The 26,196-nt window shown below is 33.1% G+C and overlaps 1 protein-coding gene across 1 annotated transcript in view; it reads left to right on the top strand.

The window, feature by feature from the left end:
- Positions 1 to 26,196, top strand: part of LOC150094482 (neuroligin-4, X-linked-like) — a 204,587-nt gene that overhangs the window by 120,810 nt on the left and 57,581 nt on the right. The window contains exon 2 of the mRNA XM_090412481.1: positions 15,369 to 15,518. Within this exon, the coding sequence (XP_090268607.1) occupies positions 15,369 to 15,518 (150 nt within the window). The remainder of the gene's footprint in view (positions 1 to 15,368; positions 15,519 to 26,196) is intronic.

Here is a 26,196-nt window from a genome sequence, read left to right on the forward strand (position 1 = left end):
CCCAACAATACATCACAGCGGTATTAAATAGTAATCATGAAAATAAAATGAAAACGTTAATATATGCATGATATATTCTAATCACGAAAATTTAGATTGATTCATTTTAAATGCTTTTAATCGTCGTAACTAAAACAGAAATAATCAACCATTCACTTACAAGTCAGTTTGAGCATTTGTCGCAACCTTAACCGGTGGAAAATCTCCACTGTGCAATTTCGAGCGATGGCTTGGACTGCCGACATTCCATCACTAAGAAGTACCACTGTTGCAGCCAACGCACAGTGTTGCCTGCAACAGTGGTAGGTAAATACTTTAAAGATATTAGCTAGTGATTCGTTACAAAAACAAACTGTACTTAGGATAGTTTTTACTCTTTCGTTTCTTTACTGTAGATGCTTTGCCATAGTGATTTTTCACTGTGGCGGTGCCTCCTGGATGTTCAACGATTTTCGATACTTGTAATGGTTTTTCGGTAGAGTGTGGTGGCTTCTTACAGCCATCGTACTACTCTGTAATCCTATGAGAATGCTCAAGTTGAATGTAAAATGGATACGAACACACTACATGCCAATTATCTTCTCATATCAGAGAAGTTAAATGCTTCTGAGAGCGTTTTATTAGGTCTCAGAAGACTTTATTCTTAAATATTATATTTAAGATTTAAATATATAACTCACATGCTCTACTTTAATATTAAATTTATCGCGACCGCATTGAACAGAAAGTCGCCAGTCAAGTTTCTTTATACTGGTAAGAAATTCAGAGGAAAATCTGATTCTAACTCTTCTGCAAACTCATGCATTTTGCCTCACTTTTATACAACACGCCTAATACAACACCGTGCTATTCTCAGATTTCTTCCCTCAGTAAAATAGAGCTCAAAGAGAGAGATAGAGCTGATAAAGTGTCAAACGGGCATCGAGATGAACGAAAATCTGTCTACGCACCCTGCGATATTGGCATAGCATAATATTTTCCATGCGAACATGGAAATATATATTATTGGCACATTTCCGTAGTCGGTTAAGCTTGATATTACGAAGAACTCTTTTCCCTAAACGTTTCCGAACTTATTTGCGTTTTCTACATTGCCCAGAAAGAGATGGATGTGCAATTTCCTTATTCGCATGAAACGTGCACGGTGGAATAAAATTATTTATTTATTCAGATACGTGAAAGAAGTATTTTTATAGGTTATCCAATATGTCTGAATATTAGGAAAAACATTGAAGTGTGCCGCATAAATTCCACAGAAGAAAAACATCATGTGATTCCTTCTTGATTCAGTTACAGGAAATTTACAGGACATTGTCAACAACCAGACAGTCCGATACATCCCCTCTCATACAAAAAGAAATAACTGGTGATTCTGATCATCAATAGGAAGTACCATTGAATTCCGGTGTAAACAAATTGTGGGATAGGACAAACTTGGCTTCCCAAAAAAGTTCGTCATTTTAAGATTTCTAAGTGGACCCCATCAAAACAACGCGAGATTAAACTGGTGGTGCCTAATCTCATCGCCCTTGCTTTTCTCAAACTCTTTGCCTGTTTTTATTTATGATCACTAAAGCAATTGGATCTGATGATTGTGCGTTCTGCAGCTAGTTTCCGTATTTGGGGGGAGGCGAGCGGATAAGCGCTGTCTCTTATGTAACGTTTCGTGAGGGACTGAATCAGAGCTATTTGCCAATCATGAAATCTCATCTTCTCTGTTAACGATATTTAAACTGCATTTGTCTGTAAGACTGAAACTTAACCGTCTTTATATTTCAAAGACAAATTTCTGTCCAGCAGAGAATGTATGAACTTGAATATACGAGGTTGCCTCTAAACAATAACAGAAAGACGCTCGTGGTATTCAACACGCAGGCGATTGAATAGTTAAAGAGTCAGTTTGCATCTTGCGGTTACATCACATTGGTGTTGTATATGCTGCCGGACATTTGCAGAATAGCAGGTCGAATAGAAACATGCTTGTACAGAGTGTGCGCAACGTGATAAGATTTCTGCCTATTAATGGTGACCCACCGGCATGAAATTCATTGTCCGTTGGTAATTTGTACGGACAGAACGTCATATCACAATAACGCGTTTGAGTTTGGGCTGATGCCTTAGTAACACGGCGTCGCATACCGCAAACTGATAATGAGAATGGTTACAACGCTAATACGAGTAGTTTATAGACCCCCCCCCCCCAAAAAAAAAAAACAGCTCTGATTTTGCAAGCAATGATATTGACAGTGATCTGAAATCCCAGCGATAAACATATTGTCATTTAATGGTGGAAGGAGATGATACAGATTTCTTCTACCGAAGATATATATGCCTATGTGTGTTTAAGAGTTAACATGTGAAACTTTTGTAAAGTGTTTCAAGCCTCCAGTTAAGTAAGGTAGCTGTCTCAAGTAGCGCAATGAAATTCACCTTAAGACCATATGAAAACATACACAATATCCATGTCACAGTGAAATTCGAGTATGTTGTTAGTTTGAAGTGCATAGACATTGTCCTCTAAGACAACGAGGCTGAAAAAATATGGCGTTTATATTCGAAATTCTTCTTTTAATAGTAACATTATAAATGATCAGATATTTGCCAAGATTTTGCGGTCAGTTTTTTCTTGTAATATATATATATATATATATATATATATATATTACACGCACGCACAGAATTGAAGTATTATTCACATTTAGTTGAAGCTGAAAAGAAAAAAGACCAATTCATTATAACTTTTTTTGAGTTTGTTCATATTTTCTGAGTAGCACATTTTCCTCTGAGAGTATCATTTGTTGATGGTAAATGTTTCGTGAAGCTAAAAAAATTCTTATTTGTGTTAAAACAACTGTGTAATAATTTAATTATAGCTTTACATTACCAACTCTGTAAACTGAACGTTTCAACTTCAAATCACAAAGATAATTCTAAAATATATTTTATTGTATATCTTAAATTTATTTCCAATATTTTCTTTCTTAAAAAAAAAAAAAAAAGCAGCAGCTTCGCGAACAGTTCAGAATACAGTAAGCTTACTAAAAGTATTATGAGCCATGACGCATTGATGAAGTGAGAAAAGTTTTCAAAAAATAAAAATAAAAGAATTGCTTAAGCTTGTACGATATTTTTCTATTCGTACAATAACCGTGACCCAAGTCAAAAGAAGACACGATCCTGGTGGCTTCGGTCTCCCGCAGTATGCATTAAAATATCTCTTCCAGAATAATATCTCGAGCAGCAGTTTTACTTTCGCGAGGAGCCAAATGGAAAAAGGAAAAAAAAGAAAAGTTAGAGCGTGGTAAGTAGGTAATCTTCTTTTCACACGCGAGAATAGAAAAAGGCCTTTCGCTCACAAGATCTTAAAAATGTTTGTGAAAAAAAATCTCTGCGACTTTGTTTCCTTAAAACTTCGTTGGTATTATGTTTTTCTTTTAATTATTTGTTATTAAGAAAATCTTTAAAATTGAAAATAAAATATTACTCAAATTGTAATTATTGTACGCAGTTTTACATTTTCACTAAAGTTTTACTGGTTTTTTTTATTAATTCTTATGCTCTGATTATATTACTATTAATGATAAGTTAACAATAATGCATCAAAATGAATTATCAATAGTATTGACGGAAGTTCATCGTCTTAAATGTTCTCGTTAGGAAAAGAACACGTTGGACTCGATATGCATAATGTTTCGATGCGTTCCGTTTTAATTAGCAGTCGACTAATATCAGATAATTGCCATGAGTTTATTACTGTACGTGTATGTAAGTAACATTACTGAGAACGTGATAGCATACTCCGGAAAGCTTGAATCAAAAGTGAAAAACTGCAAAATTAGGAATCCCAGAAGAAATAATGCAAATAAAGCGTTCTTTAAACTGTCAAAGCAAACAATATTTTTGCAAAATAAGTAACGTTTCTGAATTAACATCAGTTTATAATGGAGATCCTAAATATCAAATGAAATACCACTCAGATATATAAAAATCATCAAAATTAGTTTAATTTGCCAATAAAATATGCTGATTGAAACCAAAATTAAACCACGTTGAACACGTTTTAAATTCTAAATTTTATTAAATCCCATCAAGCCGGAGCGGAGTTGGAATATGCAATTTTAACACGATTTGCAATTTTGTGACTTGCAATTATCAGAGAGAAAAAAAAAATTGAACGACTCAGTAAGTTTTTCAAAGAATTCCAGATATTAAATTTCATTATGATCCATTCAGATTAAAAACCTCGATCAATAAGATCAAAGAAGTTTAGTCACTGTGATTCTCTCATCATTTCAAAATTTTAATTAATCTAAGCAGCCTGTGTGTGTGTGTGTGTGTGTGTGTGTGTGTGTGTGTGTGTGTGTGTGTGTGTGTGTGTGTGTGTGTGTGTGTGTGTAAATATATATAAATCTTAAAATAATCAACTAAATTCGCCTTAATTATGATAAACGCATCTAGAAATATGAATATATAATATTTTCTACTGAATATCCCTTAGAATGCTTTGCTATGTTTCCTTAGTTCTGTTATGAATTATATTGTAAATTTTGAATCAAGCATTCACTCCGTTTGAGCCAGATCTGCGTCTCCGACTAGAATACGTCCAAATTCCCAGAATCATCCATTTCTATAGCGAGACATTGCCGACAACATTTCTGCCTATATAGAACAATTCATTGACTTAAATGTTATATTCAGGTTAGGACACATGAGAGAGGAGAACACAGAATAACGTGCAAGTGCTAGGCAACAGGGAGGTAAACAGAAACGGAACTGCTTGTCATTTGCATCTGGGACTTGAGCAGTCATTGGTTGGTTGTTGGTGGAAAATATCGATTCCAAATATACTTGCACTATAAAAAGTATGTACATATTTTAAAAATAGTGTTGCCAAACTATAAAGTTTTGAATGGTTTCACTTTAACTCTTATAAAAGTTCTAAAGTGAAATTGTGTTTTGCATCATAAAATAGCCGCAGTTTTTAAAGTGGAAGCGGAAAGAATAATTCAGACTTATTTGGAAGTTTACCTGTGCACCACTAATTAAAAGTGCTATTTTGAACTATAGGGAAATTTTGACACTTACTATTACTTTTTAAAGGTTTCATTTACGATACCGAATCACGCTAAGTTTCCAAGTGAATAGTAACTAGTCGGTAACTACTAGGTTGCGATTTGAATCCCGATGTTACTGAATGTATTTGACTGATAGTTGATACAGTGTCTCATTTACTCGCCCAGCGAATATAGCGACTGAGCCATAGTCATCGATAAAAAAAACTAATTCCTATTAGCCAGTCTGATCAGTATAACCCTTTCTGTCTCTTGGTAGCAGTTAAAAAGTTGGGATATTTCAAATCTGGACAGTAAGTATTCTACGCACTTTCAGACTTCAAATTGAGATTCGTATCTCTGGCCAAATCAGCATTTTCCTTTTTTTTATAATAAATGAAAAGGTTCATCACCTTTTTGTAATATCCAGGAAATATTTGATTTTTTTATTTTTAATTTAGCAAGCATATTTTTCATATCCGTTTCCATTTAAAAGTAGTTAAATCTTGCATTTCTGAAGAACCCTTGTAGCTGTCCAAATTAATAAATTAAAAGTTAGAATTAATATTATGCTATTGCATACACCTTAGTATCCTTTTAAAACAAAGAAAATAGATTTGCATAACTAATTATATTAATTTTTTCGATGTGCGCTGAAATAAAATATTTAATTTTGAGTGGAACAGAGATTACGTTCTACATTAAGAATTTATAGATGGGGGGGATATATATATATATATGTAAAAGAGAAGGAGAAATTTGAACACATTATTTCAAAAGGATTTACAACAATGCAGTGCAACCTGGCATTTAATTATCCTCGTTGGAAATAAAAGAAATTATGTAGTATTTGGATTGCTGCTATGATGTACCCTGTATCAATAATACTGCAAGCAGCTTTTATGAAAAATAACCAATTAGAGAATGTTTCCATAGATTACACTGCTATCTGTGCAGGCATAGGGAGAGATTTTCCACCTTAGCATTTCTATTGCTAACATTGGGTCGTACACAACCTTTGAGGATAATCATGCGTTTATAGCAAGGACTGTCGAACGTTCTTCACAATACTTCCAATGATATTTTCAAGCGATAAATTTGGCCTTTGCACAAAGATTACCACGAAGAGAATGTACACTTTCTTCCGAACACCCTGAACATCTTCAAAATCTTAATAATAACATTGATTTATAGAAATATCATGAAAATATGAAATCTATAATAGATAATTTATGCTGCAGCCAAAATGCACTTATTCCATTAGTAAATAATTTAGAACTGCGGGATAAGTCTTTTCTCATAGATATAAGAAAATTCAGCATTAAAACACGATTTTCTGATAGCCTTATATTTTCTGTTTGCTTGCCATTTTAATATGAATCCATACAACAGTAAGTCTTGAGAATCTAGTGTACTGCAGTACTACGTATGAAACGACTCAAAGATTGAAAGGAAGGAAAAATGTTATGGACATTTTTCTGGAATATCGAATTTTCTTAATCTTCAGAAAGAAACTTTAGTACAAAAGTAGGAAGAATAGAAGCATGAATGGTTTCGATAGCGAGCATGAAGTTAAAATGAATATTGACGTTGCTTCAAAGGCTATTCATGTTTTTAAAGGTGAATAACAAAATAAACTGGATTTTTGCAGCAAGAAGGATAGTGAGACAGCGCCCATTTTAATGCCCCATTCCTATTATGAAAGAAGTAAGAGTTATTAGTATGTATAGCAATACGACATATCAAGGCTGATCTAACATCTCTACAGAATATGCAGATATTCCAGCGAAAGGTATAATCTGATAATAAATGAAATCTAGATATCCGGATGCTAAACTGCTGGGCAAACGTTTTCTGGTAGTCTTATGATAAAAATCGTTTCCTGATTGTATTTGACAGTATTAAAAGTACAAATAGTACACCTCATCATTAATAAGGATATGGAAAAGTTTGCAGTCGGTGTAATAAACATTATGATCTAAAGTAAGAACGATAGAATAGCTTAGAATAGAATAGGTTGTAATTTTAACTAGAATTTAATACATTATTATTGTTTAGCATATTATTGGCGACTCCAACTTGTAATTAAAGAACAATTGTTTTTCCGATTTTTTTTTCTCCAAAAAAATGTGCGTCTTTCCTCGCAATAGACCACTTTAAATATTCTCTTTTATTGGTTTCCAATCAAAAATTTAACAAACTAGATGTGGAAAAAAAAATAGAAGTAAACTGAATATCGGATACAACGGAATCGTGCGCGTGCAATCTCTGTGAACATTGGAAAAAGAGGATCAATAATATATCTTTTTTTTTTCAAGGAAATAAATAGTATTTAAAAAAATACAACCTATGCCAAAATAGTAATAATAGAGATCAATTCTTCAGTTTTGATATTTTCTTTCCCCATACATACTAAAATATTTCAAATTCTCTATGATAGCAACAATTCTCCATTTGGTTATCTTTGTCTACCAAAATGTGGATTTCTTCTTCTAATAAAGTTTATTATTTAAAAATCATAAATACATTTGCAGTTCTCTCTTACTCAATTTGTCTTAGCATCATTCATCAAATTATTAGTTATTCTAAATTGTTGGAATGTAATGTGCCCTTTTTTATATATTCGAGTAATGTGTAATATACTTAAGAAATATTTTCCTGAGAAAGACATATTTCTCAAGAACGTTTGTCAATCATATAATTCCCAGCCTTTTATCAAATATATATTTATATTAAATTATTAGTAGGCTTATTTTTCATGAATTTTCTGCAGAATTACTTAATGTAAGGTTTTACAATATGTTCCGCTTTTAATGTGATATCTAAAAAAAAATTAAATTTTATTAGAATTTAATAAAATTCAGTTAAAATATACTTCCTTTAATTGGCATATCCACAAACAAAACAAGCAAGTAGCTAAGTACTGAAGTAATTTTGCAACATACAAAAGATTGGATTGTTTTTAACCAGATTAGCAGCAGGTGTATATTCCAAAAACATGATTTTTTTGGTGGTACAATAAAATACTAAAAACCATGGATTTTAGAATATACACCTGCTGCTAAATTCAGTTAATCTTAGTAATTAATAACGTAAACTGTAAAATAAGTATAGATTTCGGTTAATTGTGTGGTGTTCAGTATGGTTATCTTTAATTATATGTGTTCTCTGGTCGTAGTTGAACTTAAAGATCTACATTTAAAACTAAGTTATGGCCATTTACTGCAAGAAACAGTATCTGATTATTAAGGATTATTTAGTTATTTCAATTTGATATCGAGATCATGTTGACAACATTAACTTGACTGGACATCGTGTCCCTGAATACAAGATCACAGTTTCAAAGTATATCTGATTTCTTCGGTGAAGTTCAGAGTTGTACCGTTTTACTGCAGAGACTTAGCCCTGAATTTGAACTAATCCGTATTAACTAAGAAGATAATTCTGTAGAAAGTTTAGGAAGATGCGGAAAGGCGAGGATATACATTTCCTTAAGCTGACTTATAGAATATCTCAATTTTGCTATGCATTTATGATTAAAATTGACAAATAAATAGGCCAGTGTTACGTAATTCCATACTGGCATTAAAGTTAAGCATACAAATTCAAGTTCTTATCACGAATATTAAAAAAGGTTGAGAGTGAATGAGAACACAAAAAAGGGTCTTTTCAAAGGGGGAAGCGTGTTTTGTTCAGAATTGCTTTTTTTTTTCCAGATATCAGGGAGTAAACTAATGACAAATAATTTTATTCCAGTATTATTGCGACAGTATTCTGTACCATACCAATTTCAACTGAAATCCTTATGTTTACTATCATTTCTAATAGGTTTTCTTAATTTTGGAAAAACAAAGTTCCGATTTAAACCAAATTTATCTTGACTCGATAAAGTTCATCACGTGACAAGATTTCATTAAATTCCATCCAGCGAAGGAGAAATTATCACAATCATTGCGAATAATTTTTTCAAACTTTGTAACTTATAATGGCACAATTTAAATACAAAATGAGGTGATATATATGTATATATGAATAAGTATTTAATTAACACTGAGAATATATTTTCGTTGTTGTGCACTAGTAGTACAGAGAGATGTTCTAATTAATAACTCGCATTTTATTATTGATTTGCAATAAGCCACTCTACTGAGTGGCTTATTTGTTGTTTATTTCTTCCACTTTTTAATTGGACTTCATCCTCATTAGCCTAAAAGAAAGTTGCAACTACGACGAACGACATATTTCTAGCCCAATCTCTCCCCATCCAAGTTACATAAATTTCTGCAGGAGTGAAGACCACCTATACTATTGATGTATTGTATTTAATTATTCCGTCACGTTCTTCACAGTAGACCACTCGAGTGATTCTGTGTTTAATAATTTCTTCAGAATTTACCAAGTCTCTGATAAACGTGCTTAAGTAACTGAATGTTTTAACCTGTTGGTTTATTTCCTTCCACTTCAAAGTTCTTGCTATGCAAGTTTTCATCTTATACTTAGTTTTTTTTTTCAGTAAATAATACCATTAATATATTATCTACGCATTTTAACAAACAAACAGGATGCGAGTGGACATCCCTAATTATACCTCTCTCCCTCCCCTGTGAACTGGCATTTCAGTAGTTTCAACTGCTCCAAATTTTACTGTTGCCCTGATGTTTTAATAGTACTGAAATATGATATTGAGAAGCTTCTTCTTTTATTTTTTTGTTTTAAGTCAAGCAGTTCACTTCTGCTTATTTAGTGAAATGTTTCCTTAAAGTCTATAAATCTTCAATAATGTTTTTTTTGTTTGTTTGTTTCCTCCACATAATTCAGCTAAGTGTAGAAGAGTATAAATTGCGCTGTCATAAATCTTCTAAATGTTGCTTTAATTCTGTTTGGTATAATTCTTATAAACACCTTATTTTGACTTTATAAGATTATTGTCGATAGTTAGCACATTCCTAAATACTTTTTTTATATGATTATTTCCATCCATTAGAAGTTTGTTTGATTGCACCATATATTTCCCTCTTTAATATTTCGGGGTCTTTTCATAGCTTTCAATGTTAGTTTTGTTCCAGACGGTCCACCGAAATTTCTGATTTTGTTTTAAAGTTTACTAGTCGGAATACCTTTCATGCCTTATTTCTAGTGGTTTAGGTTTATATGTTTGAAATTTATTTTATTGTATCACATACTAATTTTATACAATGATGGATACCAGTTCTTGACAAATCTGCTTTGTGATTTCATATTACTTCATATTTTCATATACTAACCGTTTATGCATTAAAATCTTCTATTACTCTCATAATATATTCTCTACTGGTATTGCCAATTTCTATTTGCAGATTTACGAGAAATTCCTCTTATTCATTATCTTAATGCGTTTTATAATTTCGGTTACTGATTTAAAAAAAAAATTTTTTTCTGCTGCTTCTCTAAGAACACTATTTTTTTTTTTCTTATTGAGCAAAATGCTCTTGTATTTGGATATTACATCTCCTTCGTCTGTAGAACTGGATTCAGACATACTTGCTATATTCGTTTAATCTTTTTTCGAAAAAAAAATTATTCTTTTAATAGTTATGCTGATATATTTGCAACGTTCTTTGATAATCACTTCTCATCATCTTTAAGTGCTTTCTGGATAGACGCGTCAGCTGCACCGAACGTGGTAACATTCAATGTATCTTGTGACTCTTATTGTGTATATAGTGGTTATAGGCAAAACACTTCACCCTCGTTGTCAATCTTCTGCAGAGGTCATTAGAAATAGGGCCAGAACCTTGGAAGAAAAAGCAATCCCACTACAGAAAAGAGGAGGAAAAATAAAATAAATAAATAAATACTGCCTATAGCCCTCTAGTACAGTAGTAATAGTACTGCTACTGAGGGATTAATAAAGAGGAGGAAGAGATAAGAATGAAAGAAAGGTGGTTGTCTATGAGAAATATATCCGAAATATATTGTGAAATATCTGTTCCAGAATAGAGTACCTTGGGTTCGCCACTCCTGTACTCACTAGAGTAAGTTTCTGAAACCAAATTATAGACCTTTTCAAAATTACAGAGAGGTAAATACAGCATCCTTTCGTCCACGGAAGGTGGATTTTTCTCCTGCCTTCCCTTAGTCCACCTGGAGTAGTTTAGTGCTCCATGTTGGATAAGAGTTACATAAATCAAAACCAAGCTCTAGGGACTAGACATGGAAATTTTTGCTCCGCTTCAGGCCTCCAGTAAGAATACTGGTGGAATCGCACCCTATAATCAAATTCATTCACAAGCATTTTTGCCACAGCTTAATTCGAAACTGCATGATGGTGATTGGATATAACTGACTATTCCTCGTAGTATGCATGGTTATTTTACATAAGCGTCTTATGTAAAATATTAGCAAAGTTGAAGCTGTCTTACATTCAAACTCTAAATTTTTGTCAAGGAAATAATATTTACTAATACATATCAAGGAAAAATGTATCCCTGCAAAGTGAAATATTTCTAAAAACTCTTGTCAATCATATCATAATTGTCAGCTTTTTATGAGATATATTTTTATATTAGATCTTATCAGTAGACATATTTTTAGGAATGTCCTTACAAATCACTTCAATATTCATGGTTGGTATTACGGATACATTCTAATTTTAATGTGATTTAACCTTAAACTGTAGGTTCTCAACAGTCTAAAATTAGTGAGTTATTTTTTTTTTCATAAAAACTACCATGTGACGTCGTTAAAATTAATAAATGAAAATTAGAGATGATTATAATCTAAATATTACTTTCCTTTTCACTAAAATCGTGGCGTATCTACAATCATAAAACAACCAAGTAGGAAAATATTGGAATATTTTTGCAACATACAAAAGCAAGAATCGAAATTAGTTGTGTGAAAATGCGCATGGGGTATTTTTTTAAACAGATTTCAGCAGCAGGTGTATATTCCAAAAACATGGTTTTTGATACAATAAAATACTAAAAAAACATGATTTTTGGAAATTGATGGTTTTTTTTTTAGTATTTTATTGTATCAAAAACCATGTTTTTGGAATATACACTTGCTGCTAAATTCAATTAAACTTGGCGAAAACTGTAAAAAAAAATGTATAGTTTTCGGTGTTGTTGTCTGTAACTGTGTGTGTTCTTTGGTCAGTTTTCCTGGAGCGAGGGGGAAACCCCCCCCTCACCGCCCCGGTCCGAGACCGACTAACTCGATACTAAGAAAAAAACCTAAGAAAAATCCTTGGCTGGATTTGAACTTAAGTCACATCACTTAGTAAGCGTACGCCGTAAGCGCTACGCTACCGAGGCTCGACAGCAAATGTCAGCTATTCGGCATTTGTACTATACCAGTCTACCTTGTAACCTCTTTGTGATGCGTAGTTGAGCTTAAAGATCCACATTTTAAAGCTAAGATGTGGCCATTTACTGCAAGATATAGTATCTGATTATCAAGAATTATATAAAAATCAGTGATGATTTTAATATTGAAATTAGTGAATAATGAATTTGATATGGAGATATCATATTCATTCTTCATCAAATTCACATATATCATAGTTTACAAGTGCATCTGATTTCTTTGATGAAGTTCAGGGTTTTACCGAGTTTTAAAATAATCCACTTTATTTTTTTTCTTAATGTTATTGTTATAAAAATTTTAGTAACATCCGGAAACGAGGGGATATACATTTCCTTAAACTGACTTATAGAATATCTAAATATTGCTGTTAATGGCTGATTAAATTTTACCCTTGGTTTTCATTTATTTATAAATCAATAGACCACACGTTTTTGCTGTATTAGTGGGGTTCGGATTGTATACAGGATGTACACAATATGTTGACGAAATCGAAAAATGCTAGGGTACTTATTCCATGAAAGTTAAAGGCTACAAATTCAGGTTATTATCACGAATATTAAAAGATTGAGAGAGAATAAGAATACTAGAAAGAATCTTTTCAAAAGGGAGAAAAAGCATTTTGTTCAAAATTCGAAATTGAGATTCTTTAGCTGGGAAAAAAAATATAAACCAATTTCCTTTCCAAGTTGTTGCTGGTCAAAAGGCATGAGAATAGTCTTGATTAAATGAGAACAACTCGCACAACAATAGGTTGCCAAACCTTGTAGCACATCAGTGCCTTGAATGGAAAAAATATGTTTATGCTTAATTATTTATACACCATCAGGATTTGTTAATTTGACCGATCAGTGTATACTACCAAACAATATGTTACCCACTATAAATGGCTTCGGAAATATCTGAGTAAAATTAATGACAAATGTTTTTATTGAAGATGTTCAAAATGAACAGTAATTTCTATTTTGATAAACAAGCTACATAAATTTTAAAAAAATGTATTCATGTCCTACAACGTGTTAGTCTAATTAGATAGAATACGCTCTCACACTAATTGTTATAGAATAAAGAACTGTTTATCGTCTTAATTAATTTTAAGGAAATAAAATTATCGATATTTCAAATTAGTAATACAAAATAAAATAAAAAATTTTGAAGTTTTCATTAAAAGGAACAGAATATACTAGACGTAATATACTAATTAATGGTGTGTCGACGGAAGAACCCATTTCCTAATTATTCTGGCCTGTACTTTCGTAGGATGATTTTTGGTGTTTGATAAGCTACAAAAATTGACTAAATGTCTTTTCTCCATCTTAGGTAATTTTACCCCAATGTACACACTTGTAAAAATCCTATGTAGAAATCCCTGACAGAATCTTTGTGAGTAATCGAGAACATCCAAGATAAATTACAATGTGTGTGTATATAATAATTAGTCCTGTGTGTGGCATATTATAAGAGAAGAACTAGTTCTAATATAAAAGTATGGAAATATTCATAAAATGAAGCATTTAGTGATAGCGTTAGAATATAGTGAGATCATTTTTGCTCCTAACGATGAAAAAAAAATCCATCGTTTTTTGGCTTATGCATATGACAATATGTATTATACACGTGATTTTGTTTCTCATATTTTTCTATTAAATGTTTCTACACTTAAGCGAAATTAAAACGGAGTTACTTTGCCATTTTGAAACATTATGCCAGATTTTCTTCCTGAAAAGGATCCAATTGCAACGCAATGAAACATGGTTCGAAAAATTTCGTACTAATTCTAAACACAGAATTTAATTATAATTCTTCCATCAAGAGCCAACAGAAATATAACAGACGGTAACCAAACGACTGTGATATGTTTTATGCGGCACCCACTCACGAAAGATTTATTTGAAATTCTGTATTTATTATTTGCAAACCTGTTGTGCATTATGTGATATGCGCTCGAAATTCTTCATCGTAGGCGCAGAAGTTTTCCGTCGTGCACCTTTCTAAATTGCATGTCAACTAATCGGATTACCTGTAACATGCTGCTCTACCTCTGTAAAATAATGAGGGAAATTAGAGAAGGTGTAATTATTATCATAGTCTTAAGCGAGTTTACATCTATGAATAAGAGATGTAATTCAAATTTTCTACCAAATAGATTTAAGAACAAAGAAAGTCAATTAATGAGATTTTTAACAAAAATATGCGATATGTATTCCAGAAAACTATCTTACTTTCACAACTTGTCATAAGAGCAATCCCTTTGATTAAAAAAAAAAGACGAGCTTCGTCTTTGTCTTTTTCCTAGTGAAACATAAACAAAACAAGCTTACATTCATGACAACATCTCCATACAAAAGGCAGAGAGAGTTCCCTCATGATGAGCTGATCTACTTATACACTCTCATTAGAAGGATCTCATGTTCTTTTCAAACGCTCTTGAGAGTTTCGAGAGCCGGGTTGAAATTTAAAATTAATGCGGAACAGAAACGTTGTTTACTTCATACAGATTATTTCAGCTTACGCAGAAAGAACACGAGTTACTTTCATAACTCAGCTATCAGTGTGGTTATATCAGTTGCTTTCCTATAATTTTTGTCTACGTGTGTTCACCAGAAATTTCCTGATCCTCCCCTCCCCCCCCTCTCGTATAGGAATACAATGATGTAGCTGTCATCATTCTAAAAAAAATGATGCAATTTTGTGTTGGGAGGTGTACCAGATGTAAAACGTGGGATATTTGAAATGTGGCGTGGTTCTGTTTACTGCTAAACTATACGTGCTATTTTAGCAATCAAATGTCAATACCATGGACGATGTAGTTTTGTTGGCTGCAAATAAATTGTCACTTTAGAATTTTGCATGCAGGGTAAGATAATTACAATACGAAACGTAAACGGGATGGTAAAATAATTCTTAAATGTTTGTCATCTTAAGAAACTTGTTGAATCATGAATTCTATATATTTCTTATTTGTTACAGTTGCCAGAGAATCCATAAGACTGCCTGTGATGGTATTCATTCACGGAGAATCGTATGAATGGAACTCTGGGAATCCGTATGACGGTAGTGTTTTAGCCAGTTTCGGAAATGTTGTTGTTATCACGATCAACTACAGGCTGGGTGTATTAGGTAAGTTTGTCGTGTTATGTACCGTAACGATTATTAATATAATAGCCATGCAAACAATATTTTATACCAACTTGAATAATTGTCATTGTTCTGAGAGACCGACCGAAGCTAAACCATTGAAAGAGGTGACATTCAAGTTACTTTATACTTCCATATATTTAATCAAAATCCAACTCAATTTGAAACGTTTTTCGACTAGTTAGTTTTGGGATTTTTTCTTTGTCGAGCCTTGAACAGCTGGATAATGGCGCACTCAAGATTGCTGAGAAGTTCGAAGCCCATAGGATCTGATACACATTTATCAGATAAAAATCAATGCAGTAATGAAATACCTTAAATGACTGACAAATTGTGATACAGCAAAAATACTAAGACAGTAGGCTAATATTCTTACCACTGTTCACCCTGATATTACTTAGATGTTGTTTAATGTGATTTATCGTTTAAAATTTCATATTTATTGTTCCGAAGGATTTAAATAAAAATCATGATAAATTTTTAGTTTAGTGGTCTAAGTTTAGGTGTAGCTTGGCTAAAGATAATGACTAATGTGTGTGTGGAGTGTCTGATTTTTTACATATCTTGATATTCTTGACACGCATGTTAATAATGGCCTGCTTACGATCATTTATAGAAACTTCACCAAAGAAGGCTATACCAAACATTCGTGCTTTACGCCGAATTCGAACCCGCTGCTTTTACCAGCTAGGCTAGCTGTGTGTGTGGTTTTTCCTGTAAAAACAGATTTTCACCCTTTTAAGTAAGTAATTATCCTTTATACACCAGAGCTACCTCAGTCGTAGTCTACAGAAATAAAGAAATCATCAGCAAATTGTGATGATTTCAATTTGACTTCTTGAAACTGAGTTCGTTTCGAAGCAGAACTGAAACCATTAAGATATTTACAGTACAATAAGCATGCATGTTTGATTTCGATTAAGAAGAAATGGAAGAGATACAGTAGGCTATTTATATTATTTAATATTGGAAGACTACAAATATATAATTGGATCGTTATTTAGATCAAAATAGTTGCATATCCTGTATAATTAAGAGTTTGTAGATGCAGTCAATAAGAAATTATTATACATCTCAGATGTATTTTCTAACAAAGTTACATAATTTATTTAAAATAATACTGCATTTGTTGAATAGAGTTGGAGATAAGTGACCATGCCATTCAGAATAGTGAAATTTAAACAGAAATTATATAATATAATCATAAAAACTGCGTATCCTGGTGTTATTTTGTATTACAGTAATTGAAGTTCAGATTAGTTTATTTTCATTTATAAATTATGGTTTTGTAACATTTGGAATCTTGTTGCTACTAGAAAAGGCCACAATTAAATAACATTTAATAAAGATGCCAAATACTAAATCTGAATAAAAGTCGGCTTTCCAGAAGCGGATTGCTTCGTGCGTATAAACCGACAAAAGGAATCCTATTGTACTCTTTATCATTTTCAGGAACGCTCTTATAATAAAACGATGACACTGAAAAGACGTGCGGTATATAGTTCGTCTCTCCTTTCGAAATGTTTTTTTTTTTTTTTAGGGGGGGGGATAAGTAATTCACTGATGACGTTTTTCATTACAGCAACTTAACACTCATCTGCTATCGGTACCATTAATGGAAATGCAGTATGCTAGAAATTAAATCATTTGGTTTACGTACACATTATCGATGCCGACAAGATCTTGCGCATAATTCTCTTAGTTTGTAATTAGGATTTGTCCTGTTTACTTTATAGCACCTTTCAGCTTAGTTACTATCGTATTCCGGCCATAATTAGGTCCCAGATTAATTAATAATGGCGCTTGCGCAAAACAGTACATGACGTTCTGTTTTCATTCCGAAGAGCTGTTTATATTTGATCTGGGCTGTTTTCAAAACTGAAAGATTTAGTTTCGTCCACTGAAGACGAAATTAATTCACGCTTATATTTTTTGAGAGAAATGATTGACACTGGGCTAAAATCAAAAATATATTTAGATTTTAGCATCTGTTGTTTTACTAGCATAATTATGACGCAAAACGTATAATTCGCCTGATGTTGCTCTGATTTCTTGAGGGGGGGGGGGATATTTAGTGTAGTGTTTACGAATAGCAGTGCAGTCAGTTCTAAAAATAATAGAATCTAGGAAGTAATTCCCGATTAATGATTTTTTCCCATCTCATATCGTCTTGTCTATAATGTTCCAGTCTCAGCAGCCTCTCATAATTAAATTTAACTTAGTACGTGTCTGTCTATGAAGACAAGTAATGCTATTGCAAGCTGATAATCCTTTCTGAATATTTTGATATGTCTATCAATTAGTTGTATCCTCTGATTTCCTATTTGTCTTGCTGGGTGAAATACCCCAATATTCAAAGGGAAAAAGCCCTGCCACCTCCGAATGAGGCCGACTGACATCATTAGTTGAAATGCAGTTGTCAAGTGCATTTTAACTAAAGAGTTTTCGTCTCCTAGAGAGGAATTGATCCGAAGTCTTTCTAACCAGTCAAAATCGTTTCTGAATGAGTTGTAGAGACTTGTTTTCTCTGTGAATTTACTTGGAGCCATAAGCTGAAGGTGTTGAAGGCTCAGAGCGAATTCATAGCAATCGAAAAATGAAGTCTCTTTCAAATTTTAGCATACGTTTTAAAATCCCAAAGATATCAAAATATAAACGTGTCTTGCGAAATATACACTTCAATGACTTGTTGTTTATTTTTTATCGTAAAAGAATATTACTACAAGGTTTGCATGCATGCATGTTTTTAGGTTATTATGCCCAACAATTAGAAGATTTCTTCTAAAATGGAATATTATCCCAATGAATAGCATTGCATTATATCTGATTTCAAATTGGTTATTCAGATTATGCACTACTCGTGCGGTTTCGTGTTTTGGCCAACATATCTGGGATTTATTAATTGTACATCAGACGTAGTTTACTCTGAAGCTTATTGCATCCGTGAAATGTAAGGACTAAACGGTATTTTCTCACTCTATTTGAAAAGCCCTAGAATGATACCTTCATTCATCCGGGAATCTAAAGCTTCATCGGTCACGCGACGCACCATAGCTGTACAGGTTAATTAAACTGTCGTGCTCTATCAATTCGGACCGGAATTTGACCAAAAACTGTCAAGGGAAAAAAATTAACTGCCATAATGTAGAACCTCTGATGTACAATTTAATAATCTCTCTCACCCACATCCGGGTCAACGCAAAATGTTATGAAACATCAGTTAAGCTTCTCTTTGAAATGACATTGCTGATGAGCCTCCGTGTAATTTATTCCGTTTAGAGCTAAGTCTTATGCTGGAGTAAATGAGCATAATATAATTACATTTCAAATTCTACTGTCACTACTACCATAAATATAGCTAGCTATTGGAGCGCAAAAGATCAAACTAACGTTGGACTGTTATTTTAAGATGCGAAGTGATATTGTTTGAAATGTCTACCTTAATTTGTCTTTTTTGGGAATATTTAAGGAAAGAAATCTGAATTCTAATCTTCATGCCTGTTTTTATACAAATCGAGACGAAAAAAGGAAAAAAAACATTAAATAGCAGAAGTTTAAGAGAATGCATAGTTTTAATTGTACATATTCGTTTCAAAATTAGCCTTGTAATCAGTACATTGCTATACTGTACTTAAACTCTCTTCTGAATTAGTTAGTGGAGTGGTGAAAAAAGTTTAAGCATTAGATTAGGCGTTTCTTGCCTACAAATTTCTCTAATAATACTTTATTTCTGTTCACAATGAAATCAATACAAAGTGTCAATATAAAATGTGCGTTAAGGAAAACATTGACTAACTATATACAGTAACAAATAGTGATGTTTAAGGGTTACCGTTCACATTTAAACCTATAACTTTTATGTTTTTTTTTTTTTAATAATCCCTCCTAGGGTGCCAAGAACAAGCACATTATATAACACGTTCGGCTATCATCTCGTACAGAAGTGGCGGAATTCGTCCCTTAACATGTTCATTGCCAATCAAGCGATATCGCGTGATGCGAGTTCTCACCAAACGGCCGATCATGCGTTATCGCGTGGACGTCGCTAACTAAATAAAAAAAAATTTCGCTACCACACGAAATTCCAATTTTCAGCTTGGCAATGAAAGTGTTAAACTCGGATAATTCTTACGGGTAAATGAAACAATCCTGCTAGAGAACAACACTTTCGTTGGATGGCGTCAGTGCTGCTTCGTCGTAATTCTAACAAAACCGATTGACGACTCGATACAAACATCGCAAACTAGTGTAGGAGTGCGACATGTCGGCAAATCTGACAGTTTCTATTCTAGTTAGTATCTTGACAGTTTTTTTTTCTTTTTTTTTTTTTACGCAGCGGCACGTCCAGACTGCAGATCATATTTTATTAATCTCGCGTCTCAATATTTTAATACTGAGTTAGACTTGTCTTTCGAAGTGGCGCAAATGCTTATCGAGTGTGAACTAGCAGCATGTTAGAGAGAAATTCGGAAACAGCAACGGATTCAGTAATGGGATTACAATCATTATCGATCCTGCAAGTGACGGGAAAATTCTGCAGTGACCTTAGAGTTGACAACTGGTTCGCAAACCTGCATTCCTTCATTAAACATGCAGAGCTCAGCATAACGGAGTAGACACTCGACTCCAAATTACACGCTTTTCAGCATGATGCAAAAATAATACCGTGATACCTGAATCTCTGGTGAAATTCTTTTCTGCCTGGAATAAAAGCAGTTACAGCCACTCAGTAATTCCTTTTGTCGAACATCTCTACATTTAAGGGATGGAGATTAAACCAGTTTTATTCAGTGATTGTTTAAAATAACGGAATTGAAACTTCCTAATCTTGCCGTATTCCTTCGTATAATGTGCTGAAATGTAAAAATGGACGATTTCCTCTTAAACTGAGATGCATGGACTCATTAAATTAGTTATAAGTCATTTATCCATTATAGGAAAAAACTCATGGAACCTATTATCTAAATTAATCAAACCAGTTCTGTAATAGAACTTGCACACCTCAGTGAACCACAAGGCTATAAATCATGTTTTGATCACATGTTTTAAATCCAGAATTCCTTTAATGCTAAATATAAATTGCAGTATACATTTTCTCCAATGGTATAATGAACTATTTTAAAATCGCGTTAACTCTCCAAAAAGTCGTAAACCCGTTTGTTAAGATAACAACAAATCTTGAAGAACGAACTCTAATTTTAGAAAACTTTTTTTTGGAAATATAGCTTTCTTATTTATTTTCCAGAAGAAAATCAAAAATTTATTTCCGTACACTTTTTACTCAAAGGAATTATTTTCATTCGCAAAGAATGCACTGCTTCGAAAAAAATGACAGGTTTTCAAAGCGTGAATGCTTTATTTTTTTCCTAAAAGTGATTTGTGCACACCAAACCTGCTTCGACACTTATTAGTTTTTCATATTTGTCTACATATTGGTAAAATCCATTAAGTGAAAATTATTTCCATCGCAGTTTTCACAACTACCACGAATTATTTGGGATTTCCATACATTTTTGCACATTATAACATCCTTGTAGATCCATAATTCGCCGACAAGGAAGTATACCAGTAATTCTTTGAAGTTTGACTTCTACAAAATGCATGCAGGACAGATCTAAAGCAAATTACGAGATTTCTTTAAATTAAAAAAAAAATAAATCATATATTGCAGTCTAAAATATATTTCGTTTATGTACATCATTATATATATTATAAATTCACACCATTTTTAATAGTTTCTTGATACAATGAAGAGTGGCATAAAACTTGAAAGAAAATTTGAGTTCTCCGATCGCATTTTTTATATGGTGGAACTTTTCTAAAAGACACAGACAGCTCTCGAGTACTTCAAGGAAAAGAAATTGCTAAGGCATCTGAAAATAACTACTTGAATCAAATAGGATAAGTTTAAAAAGAACGCCGACGAACGCAATCCATTTTGGATGATTAATAAAAATAAATTTGTGATATCAGCTGGAGGGAGTTCGCTCATCCACATTCTTTCCTTTCTCAGTTTTTACGCCGTGATTAGAGAGCAGCAAGTTTTAGAACTTGACCGACCACAGATCTCACTCGAGGAAAAGATAATAAGGTAGTGAACGCCTCAAATTTCTTTTGTCAAGAAGTTTCTGCACCATATAGCACGGCAACTTTTGTGCTAAGAGTTTTCGTCGTTTCACGCTCGTGGCAATTATCCTTTCGTCTCTTGTCTACAGCAGTTGCACACCTCAGTGGACAACAAGGCTATTAACAAGACTGCTCCTCTCTAGCGTGGGCACTAAATTGGGCATTTTTTGTGTGAGAACCTTAAGAGTGTGAGAGTAACGGGTTTCCGGTTCACAGGTCAGATACAAGTTATTATAATTATAGCAGATTTCATGTAAGGAAACAATGCTTGCTATTAACAACTATTAAATAGTGCGTAACCTACACACGCGTCGTTTCTTTTCTGCAAATACTCTACAAAGAAAACACAAAAATTGATGGTTATATCTATTACTACCTTGATTAGGGATAACGTGTTATGATATTAATGGCTGCTTTGCTGATTCAGTGGAGAGTTTCCCCATTCGTTACGCTCAATATCTTAATCTTTCAGATGATTGCAAATAAGCAGTGCTTAAAGATTTACAGCATGAGTTAATTTTCTGTTCAATTGAGTAAAAGTGGAATTTTTTCCTTCTAAACTGCGAGGGCGAACTGAGCAGAATGTACCTAAGATTTAGAAACTAGTAGATGAATTCCTTAACTGCACTTATTTTAAAAATATCAAAATCTGTGAAATAAAAGATTTCCATATTTCTGATATGAATGCTGGACGTTTGATTTTTTGTCTAACCCACAAACGAATTGCCGCGAGACTATATAGCACGGCAAATCAGTGTCGAGTATGGATAAAAAATAATTGGAAACCATTTTTTGTTCTAACAGTTAACTGTCCTTTACAGTTCTCTCTTTTAGATTCTTCTAAGATATTGAAGACCTCCACCTATGCTATATGGCTGCGTTTTACATTAGAAAATACGTTACCTTTAAGAGATAAACAGAGAATTCAAATCTTTCAATAAAAACATGGCAGATATTAATGCGGTCAATAATTGAACTAATAATTACATTTTTTCTAATTCTTCGAAGATATTTTTGAGATTATTATGGAATTTTTCTTCAACGATTGTGGCAGCAGCGACAAGAAAAAAAGTATTAAAAAAATACGCCAATGGATGATAACGCTTGGTAACTTGCCTTTTATCTTGGTATTTGAAGTTATGGGGTTTTATGTGTATCATTCTTCAACGTCTATTAAATAAATACACATTGGTACTGTAAAAGTGAAATTTTAGTAAGAGAACTAATAGGCGAGAACTTGAATATTCTTAATCTCTAATAATTCTTCTATAGTGCAGGACCCTTTCTTGCCTCCCCCCCCCCTTTCTACAAGACTTCTGCCTCGCATCTCGTCTTGCGCTGAATGCAGTCAGGCTCAATGGCCATTCACAACACCAAGTCGCTTTTCTTCATACAGCCTATTATATTTTATGACAGGACTGTCAGTTCCACCTGAATAGCTATGAATGTCAAAAGTGCATATTCTCTGGCCGGTTTATCTATTTTGTAAACGTCATTCACGTGATGGCTCTTTCCATTCGAAGGGCACTCTAGCTACTCACTGAGATGCTTTGTTTGTATGCAAAATACTTCTCCTTAGCTAGTAATTCAGAGAACATGTTGAAAATATGAATCTGAAATCCAAAACACTTAAAAATTATTTGCAATTCTGACCGATAGGAAAGAAATCCCAAATTCATTGAATACTGAAAAGCCAATGCAAGTACTCAATATTTCTGCTAAATGACCGTTGTCGATGCCTATAAAGTGAGACATTGTGATACTTAAAAAAAAAACAGCCTAATGTCCATTCCTCAGAATGCTCCAAGAGAATGGACATTCAGTGCTTGTTGTAATGACACACTGGGTAAAGGTTACTGTTCATTAAGCTCTCTCTGTGTAGATAATATACATTTAATATAGAATAGGATACGCAGCTAACCCAAAAGCTTAATGAAATGACTTGTAGTACCCTGTTTTAACATAAACGTGTGAGCAGAATCAACCATAAAATAAGATTGTATTAATATGTTTTGGCCGCTGGTCCAATAGCAATTTCAATCACCCTCTCTTTTGCCCCAGAACCAGGTATTAACCTGTGACTCATATGTCCTGTTTGGACAGCTGTATGATTTTGTGCCAAATACATCTCTACTGTGACAATCTGTTCTTGGCATTATTGGTGCTCTTACCAGGATTAGGGCATTTAATAGCATTGCTGGGTAATCAAAATACATATAAGTTGATTTTAGCAGTACTGCCACCCGTAGAATAATAATCATTGGCTACAAAGTGAAAACTTCTCATTCTCTCAGAAGATGAGTCAAATTTCTCACCAGAGTACAGAAGTGGAAAATAATGATGCGATGAAACAAATATAATTTATCAGAAATCATTTAAATTAAAGCTTTATGGTTTTAAAGTTGTATAACTACACACCCACACACAGATATATATATATATATATATATATATATATATATATATATATATATTATGAAATAAAATTTTGAAGACCGAATTTTACCTGCTTGGAAATATAAAAACACTCTCACCTTAATAGGTTAGAATTTTTAAGGTAAATCTGACTCACGAAAGGTTATAAATATATACAGTATATTAGTACTTTGGGTGACCAATGAGTTAGATAATCAGAATTCTTTTCTTACAGGCCAAACATGGAGTTACTTTCAGAGAGTTAAAAGCATTCAAAAACATCCGTGTGCGGAGCGATTCGAACCCAGCACCTATCGATGGGAGAGTGGAGCCGTATTCATTTGGCCAACTGTATTAACATGCAATGAACGCATTAAGGAAATACGCGAAATTATGCGTATTTTGGTAAATTTCGCAAAATAGTATACGATAAATAACGCTGTTAAAGAATAATTATTATTCTAATAATTATTAGAATAATTTCAATGTTAGTTCATTTACATGAACTAACATTGAAAACCACTTCTAATATAATATATACGCAAATGATCTTACTATAATATAATATTCCCACTTTAAAGTAACCCGACCCTGAACATAATAAAAATCACTTAAGTAGTGGAGTGATTTGGATGTGATCTAACTCATGAAATGAAAATATTTCATCACATATTGATATGTGAAGTGGGAAACGAAAATGTGTCTACATCACTGCTTAATACTGTTCAGTTAAATATAAAAAACGCTCATTTTCAATTATTTTTTGTGTAAAACAAAGACAATCTAAAACTATTACATCATGCACATTTGTCCTGTTCTCGCTTCTTAAAATAGCGGACTTTCAAAGTTTGGGAATTTCGGGAAGACCGTAGACAGAGAAAGAAACTGAAAGTTCTTTGAGGTCATTAGGCTACAGTCCCATTCTAAATCATTAAGGATTTCTTTTAGTGCCCACTTTGATCATATTCTCTTTAAGTTGTTACCGAAAGGGGAAAAGAGACCGCATGAACGTATTTAGGTTTTGTTTTATTGCAATCATTACCACTTAAGTTCTTTTTAATGTAAAATTAATTACTCCACTATCGATTCTGTTTGTGTGTTGGTGCGTGTGTGCGCCCGTGTCTGCATGTTATCTACACGCTTTCTGTGACTTCTGACAACTACACGAAAGGCCTTGTAAATCACTGAATCCGCGCAGAAATAATAACTCTGTTCTGTCATTTTGGGCATTTAGAAACATAATTGCCACAAATCTAGAACGTAATGATTAAAGTTTTAAAACGGGACACCTAATTGCACTTCCTGTAATTACTCATTGCTGTTGAAGGGATTTTAGCACTCTACTGATAGAGAGAGAGAGACTTATATGATAGAACAAAATCTCCTTTGTTCTTTCTGTTTAATGACCTCAATCATTAGAAAGAAAATGCGAAGTGAAATGTTAAAAAATGTTAATAATTAATCAAGAACTCTTCGGTCACGCATAATTAGCCTTAAAGTGTTAAATGTCTGGGTAGTTAAGAAGGCTACGAATTCTCATTATTGTTCTGCTAAAGCTCACGAAGATTTCTAAATCGTTGCAATTGGAATTCAGCTATTAAAAGCTAAGCTATCAGAAGACTCCCAGCTTCAAATGATGTGCGATTCTCTTTTGTATTTCTCCTTTTAAAAAACTAGACATGGAAATGATCGGGATAAATCAGGCAAAGGCACATGATTATTGGTGCATATCAACTTTTACTTTAATATAAATGTTATTATAAAAATTCTAATGACGATAAGAGTTAGTTATTCGTCCTGTTCAAAGAGCCAAAGCATGAAAACATTTGTTCTGCAGATATTCAGAAAAAATAAGTTACATGTGTGGTACGGTTGGAAAAGAGTACTGTGCAACGCCGAGTTGGTCGGAATCACATCCGTACGACCAGCTTAACTCACCTAAAATTGAAAATAAAACTCATGATGGAATGATGGGAAGTCATTGATAGAAAGTCAGATTAGAACTCTGTCTTTATTTGCAATGGAGGATACAGTGGCTCATTAAAACAAGTGATACTGTCTTTTAGAAATGATGTTCTCCTTAACTTTTCTGTATCACTTTTGTCCTGATAATTCACTG

Source organism: Typopeltis vanoorti, chromosome 22 (genome assembly GCF_054136105.1).
Source record: "Typopeltis vanoorti isolate ZY-2024b chromosome 22, IOZ_Tvanoo_1.0, whole genome shotgun sequence".
Taxonomy (NCBI): Eukaryota; Metazoa; Arthropoda; class Arachnida; order Uropygi; family Thelyphonidae; genus Typopeltis; species Typopeltis vanoorti.